This window comes from Muscardinus avellanarius (assembly GCF_963383645.1).
Source record: "Muscardinus avellanarius genome assembly, chromosome: 16".
NCBI lineage: Eukaryota > Metazoa > Chordata > Mammalia > Rodentia > Gliridae > Muscardinus > Muscardinus avellanarius.
In genome coordinates this window covers 11,822,118-11,850,043 of record NC_137802.1, presented here as the reverse complement: position 1 = coordinate 11,850,043, position 27,926 = coordinate 11,822,118, and the positions used below count along the sequence as shown (strand labels likewise).

The 27,926-nt window shown below is 44.8% G+C and overlaps 1 protein-coding gene across 1 annotated transcript in view; it reads left to right on the top strand.

The window, feature by feature from the left end:
• The window catches only part of DNAH9 (dynein axonemal heavy chain 9), a gene marked incomplete at both ends in the record, with an annotated part of 402,526 nt that overhangs the window by 19,438 nt on the left and 355,162 nt on the right, over positions 1-27,926 (top strand). Inside the window, 7 exons of the mRNA XM_080712788.1 lie at positions 1,696-1,907; positions 3,573-3,806; positions 13,979-14,146; positions 16,509-16,625; positions 19,552-19,702; positions 21,893-22,007; positions 26,945-27,013. Coding sequence (XP_080568914.1) covers positions 1,696-1,907; positions 3,573-3,806; positions 13,979-14,146; positions 16,509-16,625; positions 19,552-19,702; positions 21,893-22,007; positions 26,945-27,013 — 1,066 coding nt within the window. The remainder of the gene's footprint in view (positions 1-1,695; positions 1,908-3,572; positions 3,807-13,978; positions 14,147-16,508; positions 16,626-19,551; positions 19,703-21,892; positions 22,008-26,944; positions 27,014-27,926) is intronic.

The following is a 27,926-nucleotide window of genomic DNA, read 5'->3' as shown; positions in this document are numbered from 1 at the left end:
GATTAAAAGCGTGCGCCACCATGCCCGGCTAGAATGAAGAATTTAACTCTAAGAATTTTTTTTTAGTTATAAGGTGGGGGGGACCACCAGCCTACTATCTCTACTGGCCGACCCCTGTTCTCGGGTCAATATTTTCCACTGGTCGACGACTACTCCTGGGTCAGTATTCTCTATTGCACTGGCGCGGGGTTTGTTTTTCCAGAGGTATTTATAGTTACAGGTCAATCAACATCCTCGTGCTACCACCACCAGAATACAATAAAGACCAATCCAAAGCACATACATTACAGATAGGTTAATCAGTACCCTCGTGCCATCACCATCTGATCTTTCTCCAGAACTCTTACTTTGAACTTTCCATGACCCCAAACCTTGTTAACTCTGGGCAAAGGACAGTCAGCTGAGTCAGAAATATTAATTTAGGGGAAAGCCTTAATGGCTCCCCACAGATGGATGCAAAGCCGTATCTACCCAATATACCCTGAGGCCATCAGCCCCATGATACCACCTGATTATCCACTAGGAAAGCCCACTTTAAAAACACTCCTTTGGCTAGGTGTGGTGGCACACGCTTGTAATCCCAGCATTTGGGAGGCTGAGACATGAGGATCATGGGTCGTGGACAGCCTCAGCTACTTAGTGAAGACCTTTGCAACTCAGTGAGACTCTGTTTCAAATAAAAAATAAAAAATAGAGCTGGGGGTGTAGCTCAGAGGTGGAATGCTCCTGGATTCCATCCCCAGTACTGCAAAAAGAAAAGGAAGGAAGGAAGGAAGGAAGGAAGGAAGGAAAGAAGGAAGGAAGGGACAAAATAGAACTTGGGGTGTAGCCTAGAGGTAGAATGTCCCTGGGTTCCATCTCCAGTACCACTCAAAAAAAAAAATCCCACTTTTTTGCAGCTCAGTTTGCTCTGTGGACTTCTGTACTTCCTCTACATTATGATGCAAGTATCAGTGTCCAGTGCTGCTGACTTTTCTCATTTCCCACCTTAGTTACCACAAAACAAATGATCAGGCCCCTCTCTTTTCTTGGCTGTGTTCAGAGCAGATGGTAGGAGATTTTCCTTGCTTTAAAGATCATCAGAACCTCACCATCATCCGTCTGTACTTGTTCTCTATTCACCGAGACTTCTCCTTAATAAGAGCTCAGTGAGATTTTTTTTTTAATTGAAAATATTCTCCAGAGACACCACCACTTTTTCAGACATCTGTGATGACCCAGGCACCAGGCTGGTTGTTCATAATGAGTCCGTTTGAACGACCCTCTGCCGTCACAAGGACCTTTGAAATTAGCAACCGATTGGCCTATTTTTAAGACCAAGAGAGGTTAAATGTGCCCAAGATCATACAATTGCTAAGCGTGCAGGCCAGCATCTGAAGAGTTCTGATTCTAAAACCTCTCCTCTATCTCTATTTTGTGTTACATTAGAGATATTAGCCACAAAGTAATCAGCCATATTTAGTAAGTGAAATGTTCACTATAACAGAATACTATACTGGGCTGGGAAGACCAGCTGAAGAATTATGTCAGAACTTTCCAGACTGCCAGCCTAGATGTTCGGTTCTGCATAAGAGCCAGATTATTTCTGGAAGCAGCCTCTCTCTGCCTGGAATTAGTCACAGTCAGAGCTATTCATTGGGCTCCACTGGGTGATACCTCCAGCAGGGATTGATGACCCTCCTCAATTCCTTCCAGCTCAGACAGAGGCACAGGATATCCACGTGCACCTGTTACCACTCCACAGCCACCTGGAGGCCCTGGAGAGCCTGGAGTTCCCCCAGGTGAAGGCCCGGCTGAGGCCTCTGCTCCACGTGGTCTGTCTGATCTGGGCCACCTGCAAGTTCTACCGCTCCCCAGGGAGGCTGACAGTGCTTCTCCAGGAGATTTGCAACCTCCTCATCCTGCAGGTGAGCCACCAGGCATCCCGGCAGCCTCTCCCCAGCGGGGCTTGGCAGACAGAGGAAAGAGTCCCATCTGCTTTCTCAGGGCAGGGAAAAATTATGGGACAAAGAGTTCTTAGACTTGAATGACTGGATTTTTACAGGCTAATAATTCACAAAGAGGCTTTTGGTAGTGCCAGAATACAAGGGAAGCCCAACCTTCCTTTACCCTCTGCCTAAGCCCTGGGTTGGGGGCAAAGGGCAGGCTTGGTGAATTTCAGCCTGCCTCATGACCTGCGAGGGAGGATTAGTATTAAGTCAACAGCAAAGCTTAGCGACTAACCATGTAGCCTCTGGAGTCAGGCCACCTGGTGCCGTGCCCTGGTCTCAGCGCTTGTTGGCTGTGTGTGCTGGGGCAGGTCACCTGCTCTGTGCCCCATTCTTCTCTGTGCAGTGGTACAAAGATGAAGACTTCTCTCAAAGGGATGCTTGGTAATTGTGGGGCTTTAATGCAACAACTCATGTGCCCAGAATGCTGTAAGGACTCAGGACCCGGGAGTTATTAAGGAGTCACCTTAATAACTGCATTTTGTAGGTACCCTGATAATGCCAACTGGGATGCTTTGTAGGGACCTTGAGAGTGCCAACTGGAACAGTGTCAACTTCAAGACGTGTGTCTAGGAATAGAACTGGAGGCCTGAAGGATTATTTGGGTGGAAATCTTCTTAAATTGGCTTCTTTTGCTTCTAAGGAGCTATAGCCCTGAAAACACAGTGGGCAAGCTCAAAGAGGAGCTCATGGTCACTAACCACATAGCTCATTACAGCTGCAAAACACGTCTTCATCCCAGTCCATCGCCAGTTGAACCTTGAGAGGGAGACAGGAATGGCATTGCCATTTATTATTAGTTATTATTATTACTACTACTACTACTACTACTACTACTTATTTAGAGTGTGGGCTAAGGCTGAGGAGTCTGTCTCACCCACACTAGATCCCAAACCCAGCTTGTTTGACTTTCAGACCAGCACTTTCTCATCACTCCATGATTATCAGCCAGTATTGTTTTAGTTCTAACTATAATAAATTCAACTAAAAGTAATGTCAACAGAGTGAAAACTTGATGGCCCCAGTACCTTTAAAGTCTCTAATAAAGCCAGCTTTAGCTCTGACCTGCAGTAAGGTCAGAGATGATGTCAACAGGACCCAGTTCTCTCTGCCACTGCCTGTCCAGCAGCTCCAGCTGTCTAACTTTCCAGGTTCAAGACTCTCAGAGAAAAGAGGAATGATTATGATCCAAAGAAATCTTGCACTCACACTGTCTCATTGTCCAAATGCAATAAGTCATAACACATGGGTGTGAACACCTGCCCTAGTGTAGCCAGCCCAACAGAGTCCCATGGGGTCTCCTTGTCTCCGATCGGCCTCTTGCCCAATCGGAGCCCTTGGTTCATATCACTGCTGGCTAAAGGGTCACAAAAATACCATCTGGCTTAAACTCAGGCTGAGGTCAGATGTGCACTGTATTGTACTTGTGAGAAATAGAACTCTGGCGATTAGTCAGCTCTACACTTGATCTTAGCCAAAAAGCCAAAAAGCGATAATTATTCAGTTCTGAGTCAGTGTTGGCAAAGTTATGGGATGCCTGTACCTGCAGCCAAGCTGAGCGACACTAATCTGCTTGTGTTGTAGGCCTCTCACTACCTCAGCCCAGAAGACCTCCTGAGAGGTGAGGTAAAGGAGAGCCAGAGGAGACTGCAAGTGGTCTCGGACACCTTGAGCTTCTTCAAGCAGGCGTTTCAGGACAGGAGGGAGAATCTTCACACTTACTTCAGAGAGAACGAGGAAGTCAAGGAATGGGATTTCCAGTCCTCCTTGGTCTTTGTGCGGCTGGACAGCTTCCTGGGCCGACTGCGTGTGGTAGAAGTGAGTATGTCCGTCACCTCAGACTGCCCGTCCCATAGGTGGCAACTGGGCCAATCAGAAACATGGAGACAAGTAGAACTCTGTTGGGCCAGCTGCCATGTATGACCAGGGACCCCAGCATTGTAAGGGGAGAAGGAACAGCACAACCGAATGGCCACCCTCCACTGGTTGGAAGAACCCATAATCAGTGTTTGCTAAAGAGCTATCATTTGGACATGGTAGTGTTTCATTCCAATCACAGACCCATTTAGGAAGAAGTCAGCCACCTAATTCACTGGGTTTTCAAATCGCCTGGAGTCTCAGAACTTTGTTTCCAATAGCTTAGACTAGAACATCCACAGTGTGCAAAGGGAAAACGAGCAAGGTGAGTTTCTTCTCCTTGTCTCCCCCATTCTCCAGGTGTACCCAAACTCCAACACTAGTGAGTCCCTCTGCAAAAGAAACAACATTGGCATACGTTGGACTTTCCCCAGACAATATAAAAATCATTGTGAATTTTAGTTTAAATATGAAGATGAGAAGACATTAGGCTTTTTTCTTTTTAACTGTTTTCATCCGCAGATTTTAGGATGGTTAACATCTTACAGCTATAGACCTGCTGATTGGACAAGAAGGGAAGGATACTGGGTTTAATAAAATGAAACAGGTACTTCAAACTGATCTGGGAAATTCAGGGTCAAGTTCAAGATGAGGGCGCTAGCCAAGGGCGCAGAGAAGGAATGAGAATCATGTTCCCGGCTATTATTAGCCGAGATTTGAAGAGAGGTGTGCTGGGAAGAGTATGTGAAGAATGCAGCAAACCTCGGGTGACAAGGATAAGAAGATTAGATGAGGCTGTTCATTTCAGTTCAAAACATACAGAACGTGCATGACCAGGCGCCAGGCTCCATGCTGGGGACCGGTACCCAAACATGACTAAAATATGGTTTTGCCCATAAGAACTGTCTGGACCTGTTGCCAGAGCATGGGAGAAAGAAGACAGATGAGTGGAGAAGATCCAGGGGTAGAAAGACAAAGGATCAATAAGTTTTAGTTGAGCTGTATTAAATGCCATAATAAAAATGAAGAGAGAGAGAGAGAGAGAGAGAGAGAGAAATCAGTTTTGAAATTGGAGTAGGAATTTGCTAGGGAAAGAAGGTGGGAAGGGCCTAAATTCAGAAAACGTATGTGAGAAATTCCAAAGCCAGATCCGAGAAGAGGCACACCTTCAATCCTTCATCGGGTTCGCAGAGCGTATAAATAATTGATATCTAGCTTTGTGCTATATGCCTCCTTTCCTCGCAGTTCTTCTCAGCACAGCTCTGAGCGTGCAGCCTCTCCTCCTCTCTTCCTCTCCCCTCCACTATTTATTCCTCTCATCTCCAAAGCAATCAACTCTTTCGCTCTCGTCCAGCCATGGGGTGGGAGGCTCCAGCTCCAGGCTGCCTCTGTCCTGGGCTGACTACGCAGGAGGAATCATTGTAATTGCCTGTGTGGGTCCACAGCAGCCCCGTTTGCAGGCTCTCCAGCCCCAGGAACCACCCTGGGGACAGTGTCAGAGCTGAGTGACTGCATGCGCCGGGGCGTCCCAAGGCCCTGTGCCCGCATGCTAATGACGTGACTTTGCATATAGACAGCTCTTCTAACATTAGAGCGCCTATTCTGCTGGGGATATTCAGTAAATATAAGCAGCCCGGCCATCAGCCTCCCCGGAGTCATTACCCACACAATAGGCTTCTCTCAGGCTGCTTTTCTTTCTGAATCAAGGGCACGGATGCATAAAAAGCTGCCCACCCCAGTTTAATTAGAGGACTTGAATGCCCCGTGCTCTCTGTCCTTCTGCCTCTTCCCCTCTGAACTTTTCAGTCCTGGGCTCTGGTGCTCTTCTCCACCCCCATCATATTTCTTCTCTTTTACTTTTCATCCCCCACACAGTGGCGGAGACTCATCCCTCTCCCCTTCTGCCGCAACCCTCCTCCCCCGTCTCCTCCCGCAGCTCAGAGCGTTGGACAGGGGAGGATGGATGGTCTCCTAGCATAATTCATGTGGCCCTTTAGTTAACATTCTGTGTATGGCTATGATCGATGCCTGATGAAATGGGATTAATCTGCTTCTCCCCAGCAAGAATTAACATGAACTAAGCCTTCTCCGGCTCCCATTCTAATGCGGTGCGTGACCAGAGATGATGTTACCTGCAAAGAATAGACATGCGAGGCCAATTGAACAGTGACATCAGCCCTTTCCACCCTCTGTGCGCTCATGCCCAGGGGGTCATATTTTGGAGGGCTGTGTTCCCATCTCTTTCCTTCTGATTTGTGACACATTTTTATGCTTTGGCTTTTTTTGCTTGAGAGGATGGTGTCATGCGGGTCCAATCTTTTCGCTTCCTGGGGGCTTGCTCAATGAAGGTGGAGGGACGGAGGGGGCCGGGTCATTCCTGGCCTGTCTGCAATGCCTGGCGTCATTGCATGGTCAGGATGCCATGATCCCCTCATCTCCACCACCACCACCGCTGGTCTCCTGGACAGCTAACGCTTGTGGAGGAAGAGAAAAGGAATAGAAAACTGAATAAGTAACATATGTCAAGAACATATCTTATACCAGAGTCTGTACCCTTGTAATCATCGTAAGAGCTGGGTGTGAGTGCCTTTACTTTAACAAATGAGCACAATTCGATCCGATCCATAAATTGACCTAGCCGTGGTCACACGCGCAGAGAGGGCTAGCTGGGCTTTGTACCCCGGGGCTTGTGGTCTTTTCACCGGAAGTCTGATATCTGCCAGGGTGTTGGAAGGGTCTGCTTCCCTACTTCCTTTCCTCCCACTTTGAGGGTCTCTAGCTGGTATGGGGGATTTATTCTGCCCTTCCACATTCTATTCTATTCTGTCTCTGATCATACTATTTTTACCATAGGAGTTCCAGGGTTTTTTTTTTCTGTGCAATAGGTCACTGAGGATTAAGTAAAATTAGGACTCCCATTCCAGGAAAGGGCCTTGTTTGACTTTATGACTTACTAAGGAAAAGTGTTTAAAATCTTTGCCATTTAGATCACCAGCCAAGAAAGAAAAGAAAAGGAGTCATTCCATTGCTTCTGGGTTTCTTTCCTCTGCCTGCCTTCCTGCTGGAAGCTCAGCACACACACGTGTTCGATTTTGTACCATAACAGTATAGATTCTGCAGATCCCCTGTTTATATTTCTGCCTGCAGCCTCCCCTCTACAAACGGTGCAGTAAGCAGCTCGCAGAGAATCCTCACTTCTTTCATTACAAAATTGCTGCGGAGCTGTGATTCACTTGGAGGCAAAATGATTGCCTGCTGAGGCTTTATGCAGAGTGATTAGCAGGGAGATAGGTAATAAGCTGACCTAATACACGCCACATTCCTTTTTCCTCGCTCCACCATCTCCAGCCTCTCCTCGGCCTCCTTTCATGCCCAGCCTAATTGGGCTGGCTTCCCTTTCAGCCCAACTTTGCACATGTGGTCATGCCCAAGACCATTAGCAGCTCAATGCCAGTGGCAGCCGAAAGGTAAAGAAAAGCGTCTTTTTCCAAACGACCTTTAGAGATTCTCATCTACGAACATCCTCTTTGTGCGCTCCCTTAATGAATTCCGAAGACATTTCTTTTAAGACGGGCGGCGCGCATCTTAAAAGAATTCAGCTGCCGTTGGTGGTGGAGCTGGTCCTTACACCTGATTTTGATTTTTCACCTCATGGGCCAGAGCACAGCTTGAACCCTCCCTCCACCACCATTAACTGTTGCAATGCTATTCTTAAAAATTTAGGATCCAATCCATTCAGTATGCTGCCTGGACCCAGTGTCTTTAAGATGGATATCTCAAGCCGGGCGTGGTGGCGCATGCTTGTAATCCCAGCATTTGGGAGGCTGAGACCAGAGGATCACTGTTCGCGGACAGCCTTAGCTACTTAAGTGAGGCCCTTTGCAACTCCGTGAGACCCGGTTTCAAAATAAAGAATAAAAAATAGGGCAGGGGGTGTAGCTCGGAGGGTCAAATGCCCCTGGGTTCCAATCCCAGATCCACACACACACACAAAAAGATGGATATCTCAGAAGGAGCGCCAGGATGTCCCCTCTGTAAGCCATCATCATTCTGACAACCTCATCTAATAACAGCAGAATGACCGTAGTTAATTATAATGGATACTATTTATTGAAGTCCAACAAAGGCGTTACACACTGGACACGCTCGTGTAGCTGGAAACACCGTGGCACATTAAGTATTATGTAACTTGGAAGCCCGGGCTATGGCTTTCCACCTAAAGGAATGAAATCAAATCTCTCCTTTGAGCATAGGATTGCTGTTGGTGGAGTTTGCCATTATACCTGATTTGATCCTTCAGCTCATGGACCAGATTACAAATCCAGCCCTCCCCTCATCACTCCGTTTCTCACCAGCATTAAATGTTATGCCACTTTGCATACAAATAGGATCCATGTAGCTTTTAAACCCCATGGCACATTAAATATGATTGTCTCCGTTTACAGAAGAGGGAAGGAACTTTAGAAAAGTTAAGTGTCTTCCTTCAAGCCACGCAGCTAGTAAGTGCAGAAGTAGGGTGGCGTGAGCTCGAGTTATTTTGGCCCCAGATTCTACGTTTTTGCCAACAGCACCACACATCCCAGCCCCTGAGGTTGATATTTCCATCCTGTGCACAGGGTGGTGAATGTCACGTGTCTACTACCGTGATGTATAAAAGTAGATATGTTTGAAATGTCATTTAAACCTCTTACTGGCTTAAATTTGCCTTACATCCGTCTGTCGGGCATGATGGCACACATCTATAATCCCAGTACTTGGGAAACTGAGACAGAAGGATTGCAGGTTTGAGACCAGTCTTCAGCAACTTCTTGAGCTTCTCAGAAACCTAGCAAGACCCTGTTTCAAAATAAAAATAAAAATGGCTGGGGGTAGCTGGGCATGGTGTTTCCTGCTTGTAATCCCAGTACTTGGGAGGCTAAGACAGGAGGATCACAGGTTTGAAGCCAGCTTTGGCAATTCTGTAAGGCCATTCACAACCTAGAGAGATCTTGTTTCTAAATAAGAAATAAAACTGGGCTGGGGGTATAACACGGAGGTAGAATGCCTCTGGCTTCAATCTGTAGTACCAAAAAAAAAAAAAATGCTGGGGATGCAGATCAGAGATAGAAGGCCTCTGTGTTCAATCCCCAGTCCACACACACACACACACACACACACACACACACACACCTACCTTTTATCTATTTTCTGAGGCCTTTAAATATTAAGTGAAAAGATCTCATGTCTAAATAATTTAAGAATCAAAGATACATCCAGGGTCAATATAATCAATCTATTTCTGTAATTCTGAGACAGTTTTCCACCTGCACCAGAAATCTTGTCTGCAACGCCACTGACATCAAATTCTACTAGGACCCAGCCAGTAATAGAGACCACATTCCCTCCATAGTGGCCCATTTTATAGCTGGCCTCATCTAGGCATTTCGTAACGGTTCTGTTTTATTAAATGCAACCACAGGAAACTGTCATTTTCTCCTGGTAGGTGAAAATGATTATACACCTGCAGTTTCATCAGCTGAACCTATGTGGTGAGACCAGATCTGCCTCTTTGTCTTGTTCACGCATTGGCCTTCATTTTATGCTCAGAGTAGGACCACGGAAGCTCCACCTTGCACCTGCCGAGAGCCCTTTCAGCACTGAAGTGCCTTGCTTCAAATTGCTTTTCTCCAGGCTAATTTTTCTTGTTTTGATCAACTGCTCCTTGGTCCCTTTGTCACCTGTTACTTCTTCAAAGCACAAAAAGGTGTGCGTACATTCAACAAGTATTTGTTCAGCATCATGGCTCTTCCAGGCAGTGGAGATACTAGGGACCCTTTGAGACCTTTGCAACCTACAGGAAAAGGTGGACCAACAATAAATGTGATAATGTAATATGAAATAATATAATGCCAGAGGATGATAAGAGAGCCCCAAAGGAAGCAGAGGGGGTAGAGGGTGCTGGGGAAAAGCACAGAGATAAAGCCCTTTTGATAGAAATAAAAGGAAAGCTCTAAGACCTTGGATAGAGCCCCGATAAACGTGTCGTCCACCATATGATTTGTAAATATCCATTGCTTTTAATGATTCTACTTTCTCCCAAAGTAGAAGAATTGATTATTTTTCTAATGCTGTGATTTACCTGTTAGATGAGAGGTGAGCATCCCCCAGGGACCAGACAGGACCATTCCTGAGAAAGAAAACAGAATAACAAAATTATCATCTAGTTTTCTTATGTCGACAAACATAATCACAGTAGATCTGTCTCTTGAAACGGTTAGAGAGCATTTCCTAAAAATTGAAATTGACATCCGCACAATTGTAAAGAATGAGATCTCAGCGTACATTGCACAGCACCAATATTTTTCTCCTATAAAACCAATTACAAGCAAGCACCTTGTGAGAGATTTGATTCCCGTTGAAATCAATTTCATTTAAATAAAGCTTGTTTCTGTTTCCTTCCTTGAGTAGAAAGCTGAACATATTTTTGCAAGTATTTTTATTACTTTAATTGCGCAGGTTTCTAGGGAAAAGTGTGATAATTCGATGTATGTATATGGTGCATAATGATTAAATCAGGATAGTTAACATTTTCTTCTCCTTAAACATTTTTTAAAATTTTTATTAAATTTAAAAAATTTTGATCTAGGTGTGGTGGCGGACACTTGTAATCCTAGTGCTTGGGAGGCTGAGACAAGGAGGATCTGGGTTCGTGGCCAGCCTCAGCTACTTAGTGAGGCACTATGCAACTTAGTGAGACCCTGTTTCAAAAATTAAAAAAAATAGGTCTGAGGATGTAACTCATAGGTAGACTGTCCCTAGGTTCAATCCCAAGTACTGCAAGGAACGAAGGAAGGAAGGAAGGAAGGAAGGAAGGAAGGAAGGAAGGAAGGAGAAGGGAAGGGAGGAAGGGAGGAGGGAGGGAGGGAGGGAGGAAGAAAAAAAAAATTAGGGCTGGGGGTATAGTGCGGAGGTAGAATATCCCTAGGTTTAATCTCCAATACCACAAATTTTTCTTAAATTTTGATTATTTTTATTAATGATCGTACATAGTTATGGGGTACAGTGTGATATGTCAATACATTATATAATATAATGCATATCATATGTTATATAAAATTATATATTATATAAAATGTTTAGTTCTTATCCTATAGTTATTATAGAAAACGTATAGTTCTTATCCTATAGTTATATAGGATATAAACTTATATCCTATATAAAATGTATTATATAAAATACGTAGTTTAAATATTACATAAAATGTATAGTTCTTATCCTATAGTTATTCATAAAAATTTATAATAGTTTATTGTGACCTATAGTCACCATACTGCCGTAGAACACTAGACCTTATCATTTCCATTTAATTGTGTTTGAGTATGCATTATCTAATTCCCCCACAACCTTGCCAAACTCTAGTAAAACACACACACACACACACACACACACACACAATTATACATTCTGGCCAACTGTTTTTTTTTTCTTTAACATTTACATATGAGAGAGAGCATGCCAGTATTTGTCTTTCTGGAGCTGATTTATTTCACTTACTGTTCTCCAGGTCCATCTGTTTTGCTGCCCATCGTAAGAGATCATGTGTTACCTGTACCTCATTCTCTTTCTCATTCATTTATTGATGGCCATCTAGGCTGGGTCTACATCTTAGCTGATGTAAACACTACCACCACAAAGACAGGCATGCCGATGTCTTCATGCTGAAACAATTTCCTTAGAATAGCTGGATAATATCGCCAGATCTGTGTTTAGTTACTGGAGTAACATCCATACTATTCTCCAAAGTGGCTGTTCTAATTAGATGCCGCCGACAGTGTATGAGAGTTCCTCTCTCCGCATCTTCACCAGCATTCAGTTTCTGTCTTTAAACAACAACTCTTCCAATCGGGGTGCCATGATCTCTCAGTGTGATCTTGACTTGAATTTCCCTGACGGTTAGCAAAAGCTGAACATTCTGCCTACATGTACTGACCACTGAAATTCTTCTTTTGACAAGGGTCTGGTCATATCCTTTACCCAACTTTTAACTAGATTATTTGGGGGTATTTTTGTTTTGTTTTGATTTGTTTTTGAGATTTTTAAGTTCCTTATATATTCTGAATATTCATCATCTGCCGGATGAATGGTTTTGCAAATATTTTCTCCCAGAATATATTCTGCAGGTTGCCTGTTCACTGTGTTGATGGTTTCCTCTGCCGCTCAGAAGCTTCTTCCTTTGATATAATCCCATTCATCTATTCTTTATTTTCTTTCCTTTGACTTTAGGATCTAATAAAAATAAATTGTTGCCTATGCTATCTTGAAGTGTCTTGCTATGTTTTCTTCTGGTGTTTTTTTTTTGTTTTTGTTATTTGTGTATGTATTATACTAGGGGTATTCTGCCTCTGAACTACATCCCCAGCCTTATTTTATTTTATTTTTTTTTACTTTCAAACGGGGTCTCACTAAGTTGAGGAGGGTCTCACTAAGTTGCTGAGCCTGGCCTTGAACCTGAGAGCCTCCTGTCTCAGCCTCCCAATTTCTGGGATCACAGGCATATGCCGTCACCCCTGGCTTCTTCTGGTATTTTAAGATAGTGACACTATCCCAGCCCCTTCCAATGCTGGCAAGAGCCCCGGGTTCTTCTCTTCCTTGGCTCTGTCTTCCCTCCTCTCTGACCTCCTGGCCCTCTAGCACCTGTCCACCCCAGCCACTTGCTATCGGTCACAGTACCACATAGCCAAGAGCTGTTCAGTGGCTCCCCAATGCTGTGTGGCTAACTCGGTGCACACTTGTCATCCCAGCGAGAAAGGAGCCAGGCAGCCTTGCACCCGCCCGATGAGCCGATGGCACGGCTACTGCCTTAATGGCCAGTGGCAGTGGCAATTACTTTGTGTGGTGCCAATACCTGGTGAGTTTTATGACACTGTGTCTGTCATGGTGCAAACTGTTCCTTCCCTTCCAGCCCCCTCAGGGTAGTGGATCCTCTCCTTGGTTTGGAGGAATACATTTCCTCTGTTTCTTTAGGTGCACTCAGGAGGCTTTCATACTCTCATAGGTGAAGTGGTTCCGCCATGGACTGGGCAGCGACTCTTCCCCAAGGCCTCTGGGTGGTGGCACCCAACGCTGGGCACAGCTGGGACATTACCATAGCAACACATGATGGTACCACATGCTGTGTGCCCATCCCTGAACGAAATCTTGGGCCCCCATTCATTTATTTAGCACTCAGGACCATGCCACGAGGTTTTGTTGTTATCCTGAAACAGATGAAGATGCCCAACACAGAGATGACAAGTTTCTCAGTTGGCAGTGGGGCGTCATGTGCTACACACACAAGGATGCTCCACGGGAGACCGCTCTGCTTGGCAGGAGCTGCTAAGGAGGCTGATGTCACCCTCTGGATCTGTTCTTCAAACTACGTGGAAGGACTGCTTTGCTGTCTATATCCCTATCTCATTCTTTTAACCATCCTAGCAGAATGAGATAACAGGGCCCACTTGAAATTGACTGTCTAAATTAAAAATGGCGGTAACATCACCAATCATGTGGCAGTTTTATTGCATATGCATATATATGTACACACATATATGTGTATATACATATATACATATACACATATACATGTGTGTGTGTGTGTGTGTGTGTGTGTGTGTGTGTGTATACACACACACCACATTTGGGTATGTGTCTATATATGTGGTCCTGGGGATTAAATCCAGGGGCATTCTACCCACCAGCCCAATTTTGTTTTTAATCTTTGAAACAGAGTCTCACTAAGTTGTGGAGGGCCCTGCTAAGTTGCCGAGGTGGGCCGTGAACCCGCAATCTTCCTATCTCAGCCTCCTAATTACTGGAATTACAGGTGTGTGCCACCATGCCTGGCATGTTATTATATTTTACAATTTATTCTAGAACACAAAGGCATGCATTTCATTATTTATTTTGGTGCTTTATATCTTATTTATCTGTCCTTTCTCTTTTCAGGGCTAACCAGGAGTTATTTTTTTAACATCCTGGTCTAATAATGTTATAAAACTAATCAGGCATCACATTTTCCTAAGCAACCACCACCCCCGTATGATTTGCAACGCTTCCCATCCACGGCTGTTATGATGGTGATGACAGTCTTAACTCTTTTGTGGCTGGCCCTATAGGATCTTCTGAAGACAGCCCTGGATTTCCACAAACTGGGCAAGCTGGAGTTTAGCGGTATCAGAGGGAATTCCCTGAGTCAGCAGGTCCAGCAAATGTACGAGGAATTCCAAGAGACGTACAAGGTGTTCTCGGAGTGCACCTACGACTGCTTGGACTCCCAAAGCACGGTAGGGCTTGGAAGTTCCGAATCATAAGCCTCGCCCCTTTCTCTGATGCCGCCAGCCTGCAGGGTCTAGGTATATTCACTTGAAAAATTTTCCCCCATGCATTTTCTTTGGCTCTGTGGTCCCAGTGCTTTTCTCAGTTACTATTTGCATCATGAGAAATTATCATTATTCCTGGGTCATTAGAAGGAGCCTCCTTATTCTTTGTGTTGGGAGAAAGATCAGAATGTGCCTCCCTCAGCCATTAATGTCTCCAGATTATTGATAAAAAATAAAAAAGGATGAGTTAACAAAGTAGGATATATACCATGTGTTTGCAACTATATAATAAAACAAAATCCCATACACAGTTTTTTTTAATTAAATGGATGAAAATAGAGAATATTATTCTAAGGGATATTAACCCTTGTTTCCAAATTTGAAGGATCCTATGTTTACTCTCATTTATGGAAGCTAGAGAGAAACTGGGAAACAAAATAAGACTTTTTAAATTATTTTATTTTTATTTATTATTTATTTTTATTTTATTTTTAAAATTTTTTTATTGGTGCATTATATTCATACATCCTATAGAGGAGCAAACAAGATAACCTAAAGGAGGAGAAAGGAGGGGGAAAGAGGAAAATCTCTAAAGCACACAATGTACTTAAACATATCGAAGTCAACCACTAAGCCGAGCAAGGGAGGTAGGGACGGGGAGGGAATGGGGTGGGAATGGGGTAGGGGTTAAATCAGTGATGTGTACATGTCTGTACACACAAGTTTTTTTACCCCAATATGATGTACAAAAAAGACTTTAGATAAATGGAGAGAGAGACCAGGAGAACAGTGGAAGGGGGTGTGAGAAGGGGAGAAGGGAGACTTGATGAAGAAGAAAGTTCACGCACTTCTATGTACATTTGTGAAGCTCGAAAAACCAGTTTCAGTATGACAAGGAGGACGGGGAGAGAACCGAGTGGGATTCAGTGGGAATTCCTGCTGTGTTCATGGATATTTCTTTTCTCTTCTTTTCTTTTCTTTTTTTTTTTTTTTTTTTTTTTTTGCGGTACTGGGGATGCAACCCAGGGGCATTCTACCTCCGAGTTACACCCCCTGCCTTATTCTTTATTCTTTATTTTGAAACAGGGTCTCTCACTGAATTGCAAAGGGCCTCACTAAGTAGCTGAGGCTGTCCTTGAACCACGATCCTCCTGTCTCAGCCTCCCGAATGCTGAGATTACAATAGTGCGCCCCCACGCCCGGCTCTGTCTGCATGGATATTTCTCTCACAGTAGACCTCAATATGATGTATGGTTATAATGCACCAATAAAAATATTTTTTTAAAAACCACAATAAAACATAATACAATGTCGACATGGTTGGCTTTAGGAAGTAGAACTGTACCGTGTTCTCCTAAGTTTCATTTTTTATCCTGAAAAAGAACGTATGTTACTATTGTAAAATAATAATAGCAAGTAATAATTGCACAAATTAAAAATTTGAACTAACAGAGTTTCCCTGGAAATTGCTCCTCTCTAAGGAGAAAGTTACAGATAAAATACAATAATTGGGACGTACATATATTTTAAAAATTCATTATTGGTCTGAAATTCAGACTTAATTGGGTGCTCTGTGTTTGAATTTGCTGAATTTAGCAACCTTAGAAACAATGGCCAGTTGCTGTCTCAACTAATTAAGGTATATTTAGAATAAATGGTTCCTATTTGTATAATTAGCTGGCTTTCTTTCTAAAGGCTAGATTAGTTTGGTTATACTTTAAAAAATGTAGGATTTTGATTTGGGAAGAGAAGGAAAATAGGTGGTAATGTTAGAATTGGTGGGGTTGGTGCTACTCAAATGGTTTGGGGGTGACATGAGCTGACATCATAAGTAAAAGAGAAGGTGCTTCGAGGAGCTGAAGAGATGGGTACAAAAAAAAAAAAAAAAAAAAGGACACCAACTGCAGAACGTGGTGGCGCACTCTTATAACCCCAGCATTTGGGAGGCTGAAACAGGAGGATCATGGTTCAAGGACAGCCTCAGCTACTTAGTGAGGTCCTCTGCAACTCAGTGAGACCCTGTTCAAAATAAAGAGTAAAAAATAGGGCTGGGGTATAGCTCGGAGGTAGAATGCCCCCGGGTCCCAACCCTAGTACCTCCAAATAAAAAATAAAAGGATGCCATCCTCACCTTTGATTCACTCTTTCATTCTGCTCAGAATATCTAGGTAAACATGTCGCAATAAGAGGGCAGCTCCAAGTCATACCATGGTGAATTATAGAGAATTAAAAGCAAATCTTTGGTACAACTGATTCAAATAAGAACATTAGCAGGACTGGCTTTCAGAAAACCACCTTATTGTCTGTGTATGTGTTGTCTCCTTAGGAATTTGAAAATGATGTCTCTGAATTTAAGCAGAGAGTAGAAGATCTTGACCGAAGATTGGGCACGATCTTTATCCAGGCTTTCGATGACACGCCTGGCTTGGAGCACGCCTTTAAGGTCTGTACAGGTGGGGCTGGAGCCTCCCTGTGATGAATACCTCCCAGCCTTCATCAGAGGATGGCAGGGACACTATCCTTACTAATTTATTCCTGAAAATATTCTTCATTTGGTAGAGACCAATGCAGATGTCTTCGAGTCAGGGAGTGAGTAGAATCGGGCTTCTCAGGCTGGCTGGTTATTTTTGCTTTTCTAAAAACATGGCCGTGTAAGAAAGATCTCATATCCTGCAGTGCTCTCTTTTGGGGCACCACACCTTTGTCAGCAGGATAACCATTAAGAGTTAGAAAGTTGGCTTGGCGTGGTGGCGCACGCCTGTAATCCTAGCGCTTGGGAGGCTGAGACAGGAGGATCGAGGCCAGCGAAGACCTTCAGCAACTTAGTGAGACCCTAAAAAAAAAAAAAAGAAAGTCTACTGGGGTCATTGTCCCTCACCCTGGCTCTGCGACACCAGGGTTATCTAACCACTGTGGCCAGGTTGACTTGAGTTGGAACAAACTACTTACCAGCTAGGAGATTATAGGCCTCAGGCATCAGCAACCAGAATGAGACTTGTGTTCCTGCTCTGTCCTGCTCAGACCAGATGGTATAAAGAGTTTGTTGGAAGAGGAGGAGAAAAAGAAGGAGAGCAGGAGGTACAGGAGAAGGAGAACAGGCTCTTGCTAAGTTACTGAGAACCTTACCAAGTTGTTCAGGCTGGTCAGGAACCAGCGATCCCCCTGTCCCAGCCCCCCAGGTACTTGGATGGATTACAGGTATTTTCTTGTTTTTTTTTTTTTTTTTTTTTTTTTTTTTGGCTGTACTGGGAATGGACCCCAGGGGCATTCTACCTCTGAGCAACATCCCCCCAGCCCTACTCATTATTCTTTATTTTTTGAAACAGGGTCTCACTGAGTTGCAAAAGTCCTCACTAAGTAGTAGCTGAGGCTGTTTTTGAACCGCAATCCTCCTGTCTCAGCCTCCTAAACGTTGGGATTACAAGCGTGCACCACCACACCTGGCCTCAGAAGCAGCTACTTTCTACCATGGATCTGGGAAACTTTTGTTGAGAAGAAACTTGTCCTAGACCCTCAGTGGGAAACTCTTCACACACTTTTCTTTTTTATTTATTTTTATTTTTATTTTGCGGGTCTGGGGATGGAACCCGAGGCATTTGACCCCCAAGCTACACCCTGCCCTATTTTTTTTACTCTTTATTTTGAAACAGGGTCTCACTAAGTTGCAGAGGGCCTCACTAAGTAGCTGAGGCTGTCCGCGAACCATGATCCTCCAGTCTCAGCCTCCCGAACGCTGAGATTACAAGCATGCGCAACCACACCCGGCTCTTCTCACACTTTTCAAGTGTTCAATGTGCATTGAAATCATGGAGGAAACCCCACCAGCTGTCTGACCTGGGACACGTCTGACCTCAGGATGCTCACATGACCTTTTCCCATGGCACAGCCTAGAGACCCAGCACCTCCTGAGGTCAACCCCAGAACCTGAGCCCATGCCAGCCCGCTGCAGGAACTTTCCCTCTTGTCCCCTGCCCCAGAGTTTGCAAGCAGTGAAGGTAAGGAGTTCCGAGAATGGCCCAGTGTAAAAGGAAGTGGAAAATAAAAAAGAGCTTGAGGTCTTAGACAAGTACCCTCTACTCAACGTTAGTATATATAATGCAATCTTGACACAGTGCCTCTCATACTCCAACTTAAAGGCTGGCGAACATTTCTCTACAAAGAACCGGAAAATGTAAATATTTTAAACCGTGGACACATATGTTCTCTGTCACATATTTTTAGATGTACTTTTATTGGCACATGATCATTGTGCATCTTAATGAGGTTCGGAGTGATCGAAACCTACTTGCATGCAGTACTTGGTGTATGGATCCCACCCAAGTCCCTCCCCTTCCTGAACATGTTCTTGAGATTAGTATTGATAATTTTATATATGCACATAACATTATTTGAACTGTTGCTCTTCATCAAGTCTCCTCCCCTACACACACACACACCTCCCCTTAACCCCCTCCATCGCTCCACTAGAGTCTCTCCTCCTTTATCTGAAGTCTCTTTTGTTACCTAATTCCCCTCTAGCTTCCACATATAAGAGAAAGCATTCTTTATATTTTTTAACTCTTTTTAAAAATGTACCATGCACCATGGTTGCGAACCAGGTTTGTCACTCACTGACTGTCTTTTGTCAAGGCCAACTCCAAGCATACAGTAGAGACCGATGTTCTAATAGCAGGCATCTGTAGACACAGCATTTTGGTATAACCTACGTATAATTGAAGGCCCACATGTCCCGGTCTCGGGGCAGCATCACAATCAAAGAAACACAATCCAAGATCCCAGAGGTAATTAAAAGCATTTCACCTCTGGATTCTGCTGCTTCCAGAAACACCAAAGGGTTAGGGCTATTCAATACACAGAAAAACGTCTTCAAATGATCCTTCCTGTTACCGCATTCTCGAGAGGCACCGGCTCTCGAAACTTTTTTCTTTCTTTTACTCCTCAGCTCTTGGCCCTCCAAATTCTCCCCTAAACCAAGACCACTTCACATCTTCCTCTTCTTTTCCAACCTACTTAGTACTTAGCATCTTTCTTTCTCTTTTCCACCAGTACTTTCTTCACCAGTACTTTCTTCTGCCTTAGGTCTTTATCCTGTAGCTCAATTTAGCCTACCTAGCATCCTTAGTTTTCCTTTTATTCAGATTCTTACAACCAAAGAGAACCTGACTTATAATCCAGCAGACAACAGTTCTCCTACCTTAGAAGCAAAGGAGAGAAGGAAAGACCACAAATAACCATATACTATTGACAATTGCTCCAATTCTGAAATCACGGGCATCCCTCTTGCATATCCAGGCACAGGAAGGGTAAACAGGACTTATGTAAGATTGTGAAGGTTTAATCTGGGACTTTTTTCTCTGTCCACACTACAGCTGCTAGACATAGCAGGAAACCTCCTAGAGAGACCACTGGTAGCACGGGATGCATCAGATAAGTACCGGGTCCTCATCCGAATGTTCAACAAAGAACTGGATGCTGTGAGGACCATCTACAATCAGCATATCCAGGAGGAGGCAGAACTCGGTAGGTTTGCTGCCAAGGGGTTTTGATGGAGAAGTTCTATTTCTAGGAAGGGTTTAGTGCACTCCCTTTACACTTTGGGGATTTTAACTGTTGATATTATTTTTTGTTCTTGTGATTACCAAGGATTGATTGAACTCAGGAGGCTACTAATCTGAGTTATACCCCCAACTTTTCTTATTTTATTTTATTATTTTATTTTGAAACTGGGTCTTGATAGGTTACTAAGAGTCTCACTAAGTTGCTGAGGCTGGCCTCAAACCTACCATCCTCCTGTTGTAGCCTCCCAAGTACCAGGATTATAGGCATGTGCTACCACACCCGGCTATGTCTCTTAAATATTCATATATGGGTCTATGGCATTGTCCAAGGAAAGAAAAATCGACCCTTTTGCTTGATCTTCCAGACCATCCTGGGTGATTATATTGTTTCTTGAACTCTGTGTTTCCCCGTATCTGGGGCCGGGATGTGCAGCAACCTAGAACAATAAAGCCTGAATATCTTTCTCACTGGTCAATTGACCCCAATCACTATTGCCACACTGATTAATCCTCAACATTCACCAATTTACGGAAGACTTTTTTTCTGAGAACAATTTCCTTATCCTCTCCCCTGCCAGGCTTCTGGTGGGAGGAACTGGCGGGAGCCCGGCACAGGACAGCTAGTTACCTGCTGAGGGCTGGTGGCTTCATTACCAGTATAGTTAGAAGCCCTCTCTAATTCATTTGAAAGTCAAACACAAGTTCATTTTGACCTGACAAAATGTCTTGAGTACTCATGATAGTCAAGGTATGTTTGTGAGCCCATATAGAATGTCAGGCCTGGAGCAGGGATAAAATAATTAACAGTTAAAAAGTGGTTGTCAAGCCGGGCACAATGGCTCACGCTTGTAATCCCAGCATTCGGGAGGCTGAGTCTGGAGGATCGCGGTTCGCGGACATCCTCAGCTACTTAGTGAGGCCCTCTGCAACTCAGTGAGACCCTGTTTCCAAATAAAGAATAAATATAGGGCTGGGGATGTGGCTTGGAGTTCAAATGACCCTGGGTTCCATCCCCGGACCCGCAAAAAACAACAAAAAAACCAAAAAACAAACAAAACAACAACAACAACAAAAAAAAACAAGCAGTTGTCCACAGAACGTGAATAGTCCTCTCTTTGAGTTCTAAGGGATGGTAAAAAGCAAGGTGAATTTGGGCTGAGAGATCTAAGAGTGAGTCTATGGGGAAGGTGGTCTCAAGCTGAGCCCTGAAATTTGTTGGGGTTGGGAAGAGGGATTGATGGCAAAGGATAAGAAACAAAGCAAAGATTTGAAAAAATGTGGAATCTCCTAAAACCAAGAAAAACATGTAGAGAGACGCTGGGCGTGGTGGTACACACCTGTAATCCCAGCACTTAGGAGGCTGAGACAGGATGATCACAGGTTGGAGGTCAATGTGGGCAATTTAGTAAGACCCTGTTTAAAAATAAAAAGTAAAATGAAGCCGGGCGTGGTGGCACACGCTTGTCATCCCAGCATTCGGGAGGCTGAGACAGGAGGATCGCGGTTCACAGCCATCCTCAGCTACTTAGTGAGGCCCTCTGCAACTCAGTGAGACCCTGTTTCAAAATAAAGAATAAAAAACAGGGCTGGGAGTGTCACTCAGAGGTAGAATGCCCCTGGGCTCCACCCTGAGGACTGCAAGGAAAAAAAAAAAAAAGTAAAATGGGGCTGAGGGTATAGCTCAGAGTTTGAATGTCCCTGGGTTCATTCCTCGGTAGCACAATTAAAAAGAACAGGGATCGTTCTCATTTTATAGATGAGAATCTAAGACGCAGAGAGAGAGGAAAGAGGAAGGAAGAGGGGGAGGGAGGAAGAGAGAGAGAGAGAGAGAGAGAGAGAGAGAGAGAGAGAGAGAGATGGTTTACCAACCCCAGTGTGAAGTAAAATAATCTTGAGAGCTTTGAAAAATACCAAGAACGTGGCCACCCAAACCAGTGAACTCAGAATGGCTGGCCTGGGGACCCAGGCATCCTCTGCCTTCCTGTGTTCTCCGCAGGGCCCCTCTTCCATCCTCTTTACCAGAATCTAGTGGCCTCCCCGGAGCTCCCTGGTGTGAGCTCAGAGTGGACTGAGCCCGGCAGTAGGTGTGAGCGGGGCGGAGGGAGCTGGGGGGCTGTGACCCGCTTTCATTCCAGCTACTCTGTGTCTCCAGGGTTCTCCCGGGTGCACAAGAACATGCCGGCCGTGGCCGGGGGCCTCCGCTGGGCACAGGAGCTGCGGCGGCGCCTCCAGGGTCCCTTCGACAACTTCAGCCGCGTCACGCATCTGTGAGTCTCTTATTCCTGAAAGGCACGTTCGTTCCTGCTCTGCATTTTAAATAGAGCGACGCAGCTCGCTTGCCTAAAGCATGAAAACCATCTTCATTGCTGCGCACCTCTAGCAAAGAGACTAGCTATTTCTCGGCCTAACCGAAAGGATACTGATACGTGGGGCCCAGGCGCGGGTGGGTCCCTCCGTGTTCGGTGATGCTTAAACAGGCACGGGCCGCCTCGTTTGCTCTGTGGGATTCATTTCTAGAGGAAAACGAGTCGGGGATCTCAAGCTCTGTGGAGGTTTCCTTCATCTCCTCCTATGATGGAAAAAAAAAAAAATCCCTCTTTGCTGCTGAGGCAGTTGGAAAATAATGAAGTTCGCGTTTCCTAAAGTGTACTGCTCTGACTTCGTGTGGCAGACCACCCCGGGACTCTTGTTAAAGATGCAGGTTCTGGGCCCACACCTGCCACCTGCTGAATCTGGACCTGGCCCTGGCTGGGAATGTGCCGCTTTGGCCAGCTCCCCACTACGGCTCCGATGGTGACCAGAATGGCAAGCCACAGGCCTGCTTCAGAGGGGCGTCTAGAGGCCAAGATCTCAGCTTCTAGGAGGCAGGGAGAGATGCTATTTGCAACATGATGTGTGGGAGGCTGCCTAGGCAGAGGCATCTCTAATTCCTCTTTTTAAAAGACTTGAGAGGACTGAAAGCACTCGGCTTTGGCAAACACTAGAGAGGCCAAGGAATTGGGGCTGGCTGTTGGCTTCGCTGACTTTTTGGGGTTCAGAAAGGTTGCAGACACCCTCAGGCCCAGGTTGCAAGATTAAACATCTTTAGAGAGCAGGAATCGCACGAACTGGGAAGGCAGAGGACGTGAGGTGGTGGAATGGGATACAGAGAGAGGGATGTCACCAACACTAAACAGAAAAACAGCCCCAAAGTCAGCATGTTGAAAAGAAGCTGGAAATCTGGAGTTTAAAGTTGGGTGCCCAGCCAAGAGTGGTGGCCTGCACCTGTAATCCCAGTAACTTGGGAGGCTGAGACAGGAGGATTGCAGGTTTGCAGCCAGCCTCAGCTACTTAGTGAGGCCCTCTGCAACTTAGTGATGCCCTACTTCAAAATAAAGTATAAAAAAAAACAGGGCCGGGAATGTAGCTCAGAGGTAGAATGTCCCCGAGTTCAAATCCCCAGTTCCACAAAAAAAAAAAAAAAGAAAGAAAAAGGAAAGAGAAGAAAAAGAACTGTGGGTTTAGCTTGGAGGTAGAATGTCCCTGGGTTCAAGTCCCCAGTTCTGCAAAAAATAAAAGAGAAAAAGAAAAAAAGGAAAGGAAAAAGAAAAGAAAAAAGAAAAAAAAAGGACTGGGGTATAGCTTGGAGATAGACTGTTCCTGAGTTCAATCCCTAGTAACTGTCCCCTCAAAAGAAAGAAAGAAGAGAGAGGGAAGGGAGTTAGTCTATTAGTTAGTTGGACAGACAACTTGAAAATTATTAAGTGTTCCATCTCCCACCCCCAAATCTGCACAGATCTAGCAACACATGCCTGTGGGTGGGACCTTTCCAGTGTGCGGCCATTTGCTGCCCGGCCCCAGCCTGGGCGAGTTCTTTATTCTGCAGATGAACAGACAAGGCAGAGAGAAGTCAGGTGACTCGCCTGAGGTCCTAGGAAGAGGCACCTGGGCCTCTGGGCTCCTCACCCACAGCTCTTCTCAGGATCCCCCTGGGTTTGGCTGATCAGCCACGCCCCTTAAGGCAGAAGGCAGATGTGTGGATGGGGATGGGGGGATGAGGATTATCAGGGCTGCTTCCAGGAACCTGGACTGCGCAGCTGTCTGAAATATGGCTCCCAGGAAACTGTCCCATATGCAGAAATTGATAAAGGTGCTCTCAGGAACTGCAACTATGAGGGAGATGGGAGAGAGGGATGGAGCAGGGAGAGAAGTTGAGCTGCTGGGTCATTCCCACAAAGGCTTCCCTTCTATCCTTTGGGAAGGACCAGCTGTGTGAAACAACCTGGCCTTCATACCCCTCCACATCAGCTAGTCCTGTCAGGAAGGGCACGACCTTGGGAAAGATGTCTTTTTTTTTTTTCAGTACTGGTAATGGAACCCAAGAGCATTCTACCTCTGAGCTACCTCCAAGTTTTATTCTTTATTATAAAGACTACTGTGCATGTATGCCTCTACCATCTTGTATTCCATTAAGATGTATGGCTGCAATGCACCAATAAAAATAAATCAAGAAAAAAGTAGGTATTCTACATTAAAATAATTCAGAAAAATAAAAAACATAGTTCTTATTTATTTATTTATTTATTTATTTACAGTACTAGAGATGGAACCCAGGGACATTCTACCTCTGAGCTACACCCCTAGCCCTATTTTTTATTCTTTACTTGGAAACAGGGTCTCACTAAGTTACAAAGGGCCTCACCACGTAGTAGCTGAGGCTGTCCTCAAACTGCAATCTTCCTGTCTCTGCCTCCCAAATGCTGGGATAACAAGGGTGCACCACCACGCCCAGCTCTAGTTTTTAATTCTTTATTTTAAAACAAGGTCTCACTAAGTTGCAGAGGGCCTCACTAAGTAACTGAGGCTGAGGCTGTCTGAGAACCCGAGATCCTCTCTCCTGTCTCAGCCTTCCAAGTAGGGATTACAAGCGTGCACCACCACACCTGGTGCAAAGTTACTCTTTGACTGAGGCTGTTGCCAAAGAAAGAGGGAGCAGGGCATCATTTGCAGCCAACACACCTGGCCAGAGGTGGGTTGGGGTGGAGATGAGGTTGGGGGTGGTCAGAGCACGTGGTCCCCAGAGGGAGTCTCGATGACTTCCCATGACGACTTCTATAAGCCTCACAGAAATGCCCTTTAGCTTGAAAAAAAATAAATAAATCCAAGTGTGCGCTGTACTCTGCAATATATATTTACTAGTTTCTAAAAATGTCATAGATTCTGCATCATTTAGTGAAGCTGCAGAGGGTCTTGCTTTACCGATTCCTGGGACTTCTCAGACCCGCCAAACCACCGCCACATAATCCCGTGTAAGAAACCTCGCTCCCCTCTGCCTACGTTTTCTTCCAGATCCAAAACTGAGGCTCGAGGGCCACAAGGCTTGGGGGGACCCCTCAGCTTGCAAGAGGAGAGGGAGGCATGTGTGGCCCCCTGGCTGAGAAGTTCTGCTTCTCGTGTCTGCCTGGGCAACACAGCTGCCCACTCACCCCCTATGGGGAGGGAGTGACTTGGAGCCCAGACCTCTCTCTGCTCCTGCCAGGGTGCTTGTGAGGGCGCAAGGGATCCTGTGAGGGGACCCTGAGTAGGCTTCACAGCAAATGAGTGTCAAACAGCCTGTCGCAGGAAGCTGCCTCAATTTGCTAGCAGGACAGGTGGAAATAGACCAGCACACGGCTCATAGGAAGGTTTCTGAAGATTAAAGAAACCTCAAGGAGTCTCCCAGGAGCTGGACTTGGAAAACCAGGGGAAAGGGAGGTGGGTAGCAGTGCCTGGGGCCAGACTCCTCCCTTCTGTACCCTAGGTGTTCCTGTGGAGGCTTCTGCGTGTGCCGGCACACATGTATATGTGCGTGTATGTCTGTGTGCGTATACAGATGCATGCATATGCATTGTGTGTGCACGCTGGGGCGTGAGGAGTGGGTGGGAACATGCAAACATTGTGTAAACATGTCGGGAGTGACAGGGTTTCTGCTCATGTGTCCCACATGGATTTCTAAGAAGAGAAAATATTCACCTCTATATTGTTATATACATATATGTAAATATATGTATATGTGCATAAGTATTGTATATGTATGTGAATAATGTACATATGTGTTATATGCACATATAGTGTGTATGTATGATATATTATAATTACTATAATGTGTGTGTGTTACTGAGGATTAAACCTGGAGGCATTCTGCCTCCAAGTCATACGCCCAGACCTTTCTATTTTTTTGTTTTGAAACAAGGTCTCACTAGGTTGTCCAGAGCCTCACTTCACTGCCAAGGCTGGGCTCAAACCTGTGATCCTCCTGTCTCAGCCTGCCAAGTACTGAGGTTACAGGCATATGCTATCATGCTGAGTTTAATATATATCATATAATGAATACATTATATTTATTTATTTAATGAATATTTATTATATTTATATATCATATAATGAATACATTATATTTAATAATTAATAAATATAATAAATACTTATTATATTTATTATATTTATTTATTTATAGTGTAGGTACATATACTATAGCATATGTAGGTACATACACTTATATACTAAGTACCTACACTATAAAGTATTATATGCGACTATTGTTTATGTACAAATATATGAATAATAGTACATATATATGAATATATCAATATAGTGAGAAATATTACAATACTATATATACATCACATAAACATACATTTGTATATAACAATAGATATGTTGTTATTTATATATGTATATATCATATAAACATTGTTATAGGCATATGCATATATACACATGTACACGTTGTTACATACATATTATATGCATATATAAACATAGTTATTTGCATACATATGTATGTACATATACAAAATGTTCTGTATACAAAATATTCTATAGATAATTGATAGCTTTCTTAAATACAAAAACCTATAGCACCTGGAGTTTTTATTTACCAGCTCGTTTTCCTCTTACTCATAGCCCTGAGAGGCCTTGTTTACCTCGTGCACGACTGACCAGCTAGCTAAAGAGCTGGCGGGCCCGGGGTGGAAAGGTTGGCACCCCGCCACCTGTGGGGCGGAAGGATTCAGCAGGTGCATGCGCCCTCTAGTGGCCTGCGGAGGAAGTTCAGGAAGGGGGACCACTTGGGAAGCAGCCAGAGAAACCTTATAATCTCTCTGTTCTAGACTGCAGTTTACTCCTGGTATTATTATTTTAACTCCTAACCCTACGTCACTTTTTTTCTCTTGTGTATGGATAGCTGCATGGAATCTGCCGAAGGAAGACGAATGAGACAAAAATATGAAGACATGCTCTCGTTGCTAGAGAAGTAAGCAGCTCCTGGGATTGCATCCTTCTGCAGATTGCATACCCTCCCCCCTACACACACACAGTGCCTTTGTGCCGATTCCTTAGCAGCTCTGAAATGTCAGCCTGTGCTTTATGCTGTAGCCACGGTACTTTTGAGTACAGTATTTCTTGGTTGCCTGCCCAGGGCCTCTGGGGAGGGCAGCCCCACTCTAAACACAAATGCTTTTCCAATGTAGTTTTCCTGGGAGTGGGAGCCCCGCGGAGCTTTGAGGAACGGGGGCGCCACCCTTGGCACTCTCAGAAAACCACCGCCGCTGCTCACTAAGCAGACAGCAGCAGTTCGTGCTGCACGGAGACGAAGTAAGTCTCAAAAATACGTCCTGCACCTTCTACAGACAATGTATTGCATAAGAATGGAAGTTTTATATGGGTTCACAGTCGTTCCTTTAAAGCTAAGTCTTGGGGGGGTGCGGGTTGTAGAAAAAGCCCCCGTACCACCCACGACCACTTACCCCGTCTCCTGGTTCAGGAGAGCAGGATGGTAGACGTTTTGCTTGGCATTGTGATAGGCATTGATTCTGATTAGCATTTTGCTAGATCAATTGCGGCTCTGCCTGCCGGCTGACCCACGCTTCTCCCCTTTCACCTCCCAAAGAACTTCAAGTGTAGCTACTGCCCCTGGCTCCCACCTGCAGCACCTTCACAAGAGGCTGCAGCTTCTCTGGACTGAATTGATTCAGCATCTTCTTTGACAGCTAGTCCTCCCTCCCATCTCCACACTTGCCTCCGGGTGCCCACATTAGCACCCAACCCCATAACATCACCATACGCCCCGCCAGCCAGAAACCTTTCTGTAGTTCCCATTGTCCCTTCAATGTGGTGTGAAGCTGGGCATGGTGGCACATGCCTGTAATCCCAGTACTTGGGAGGCA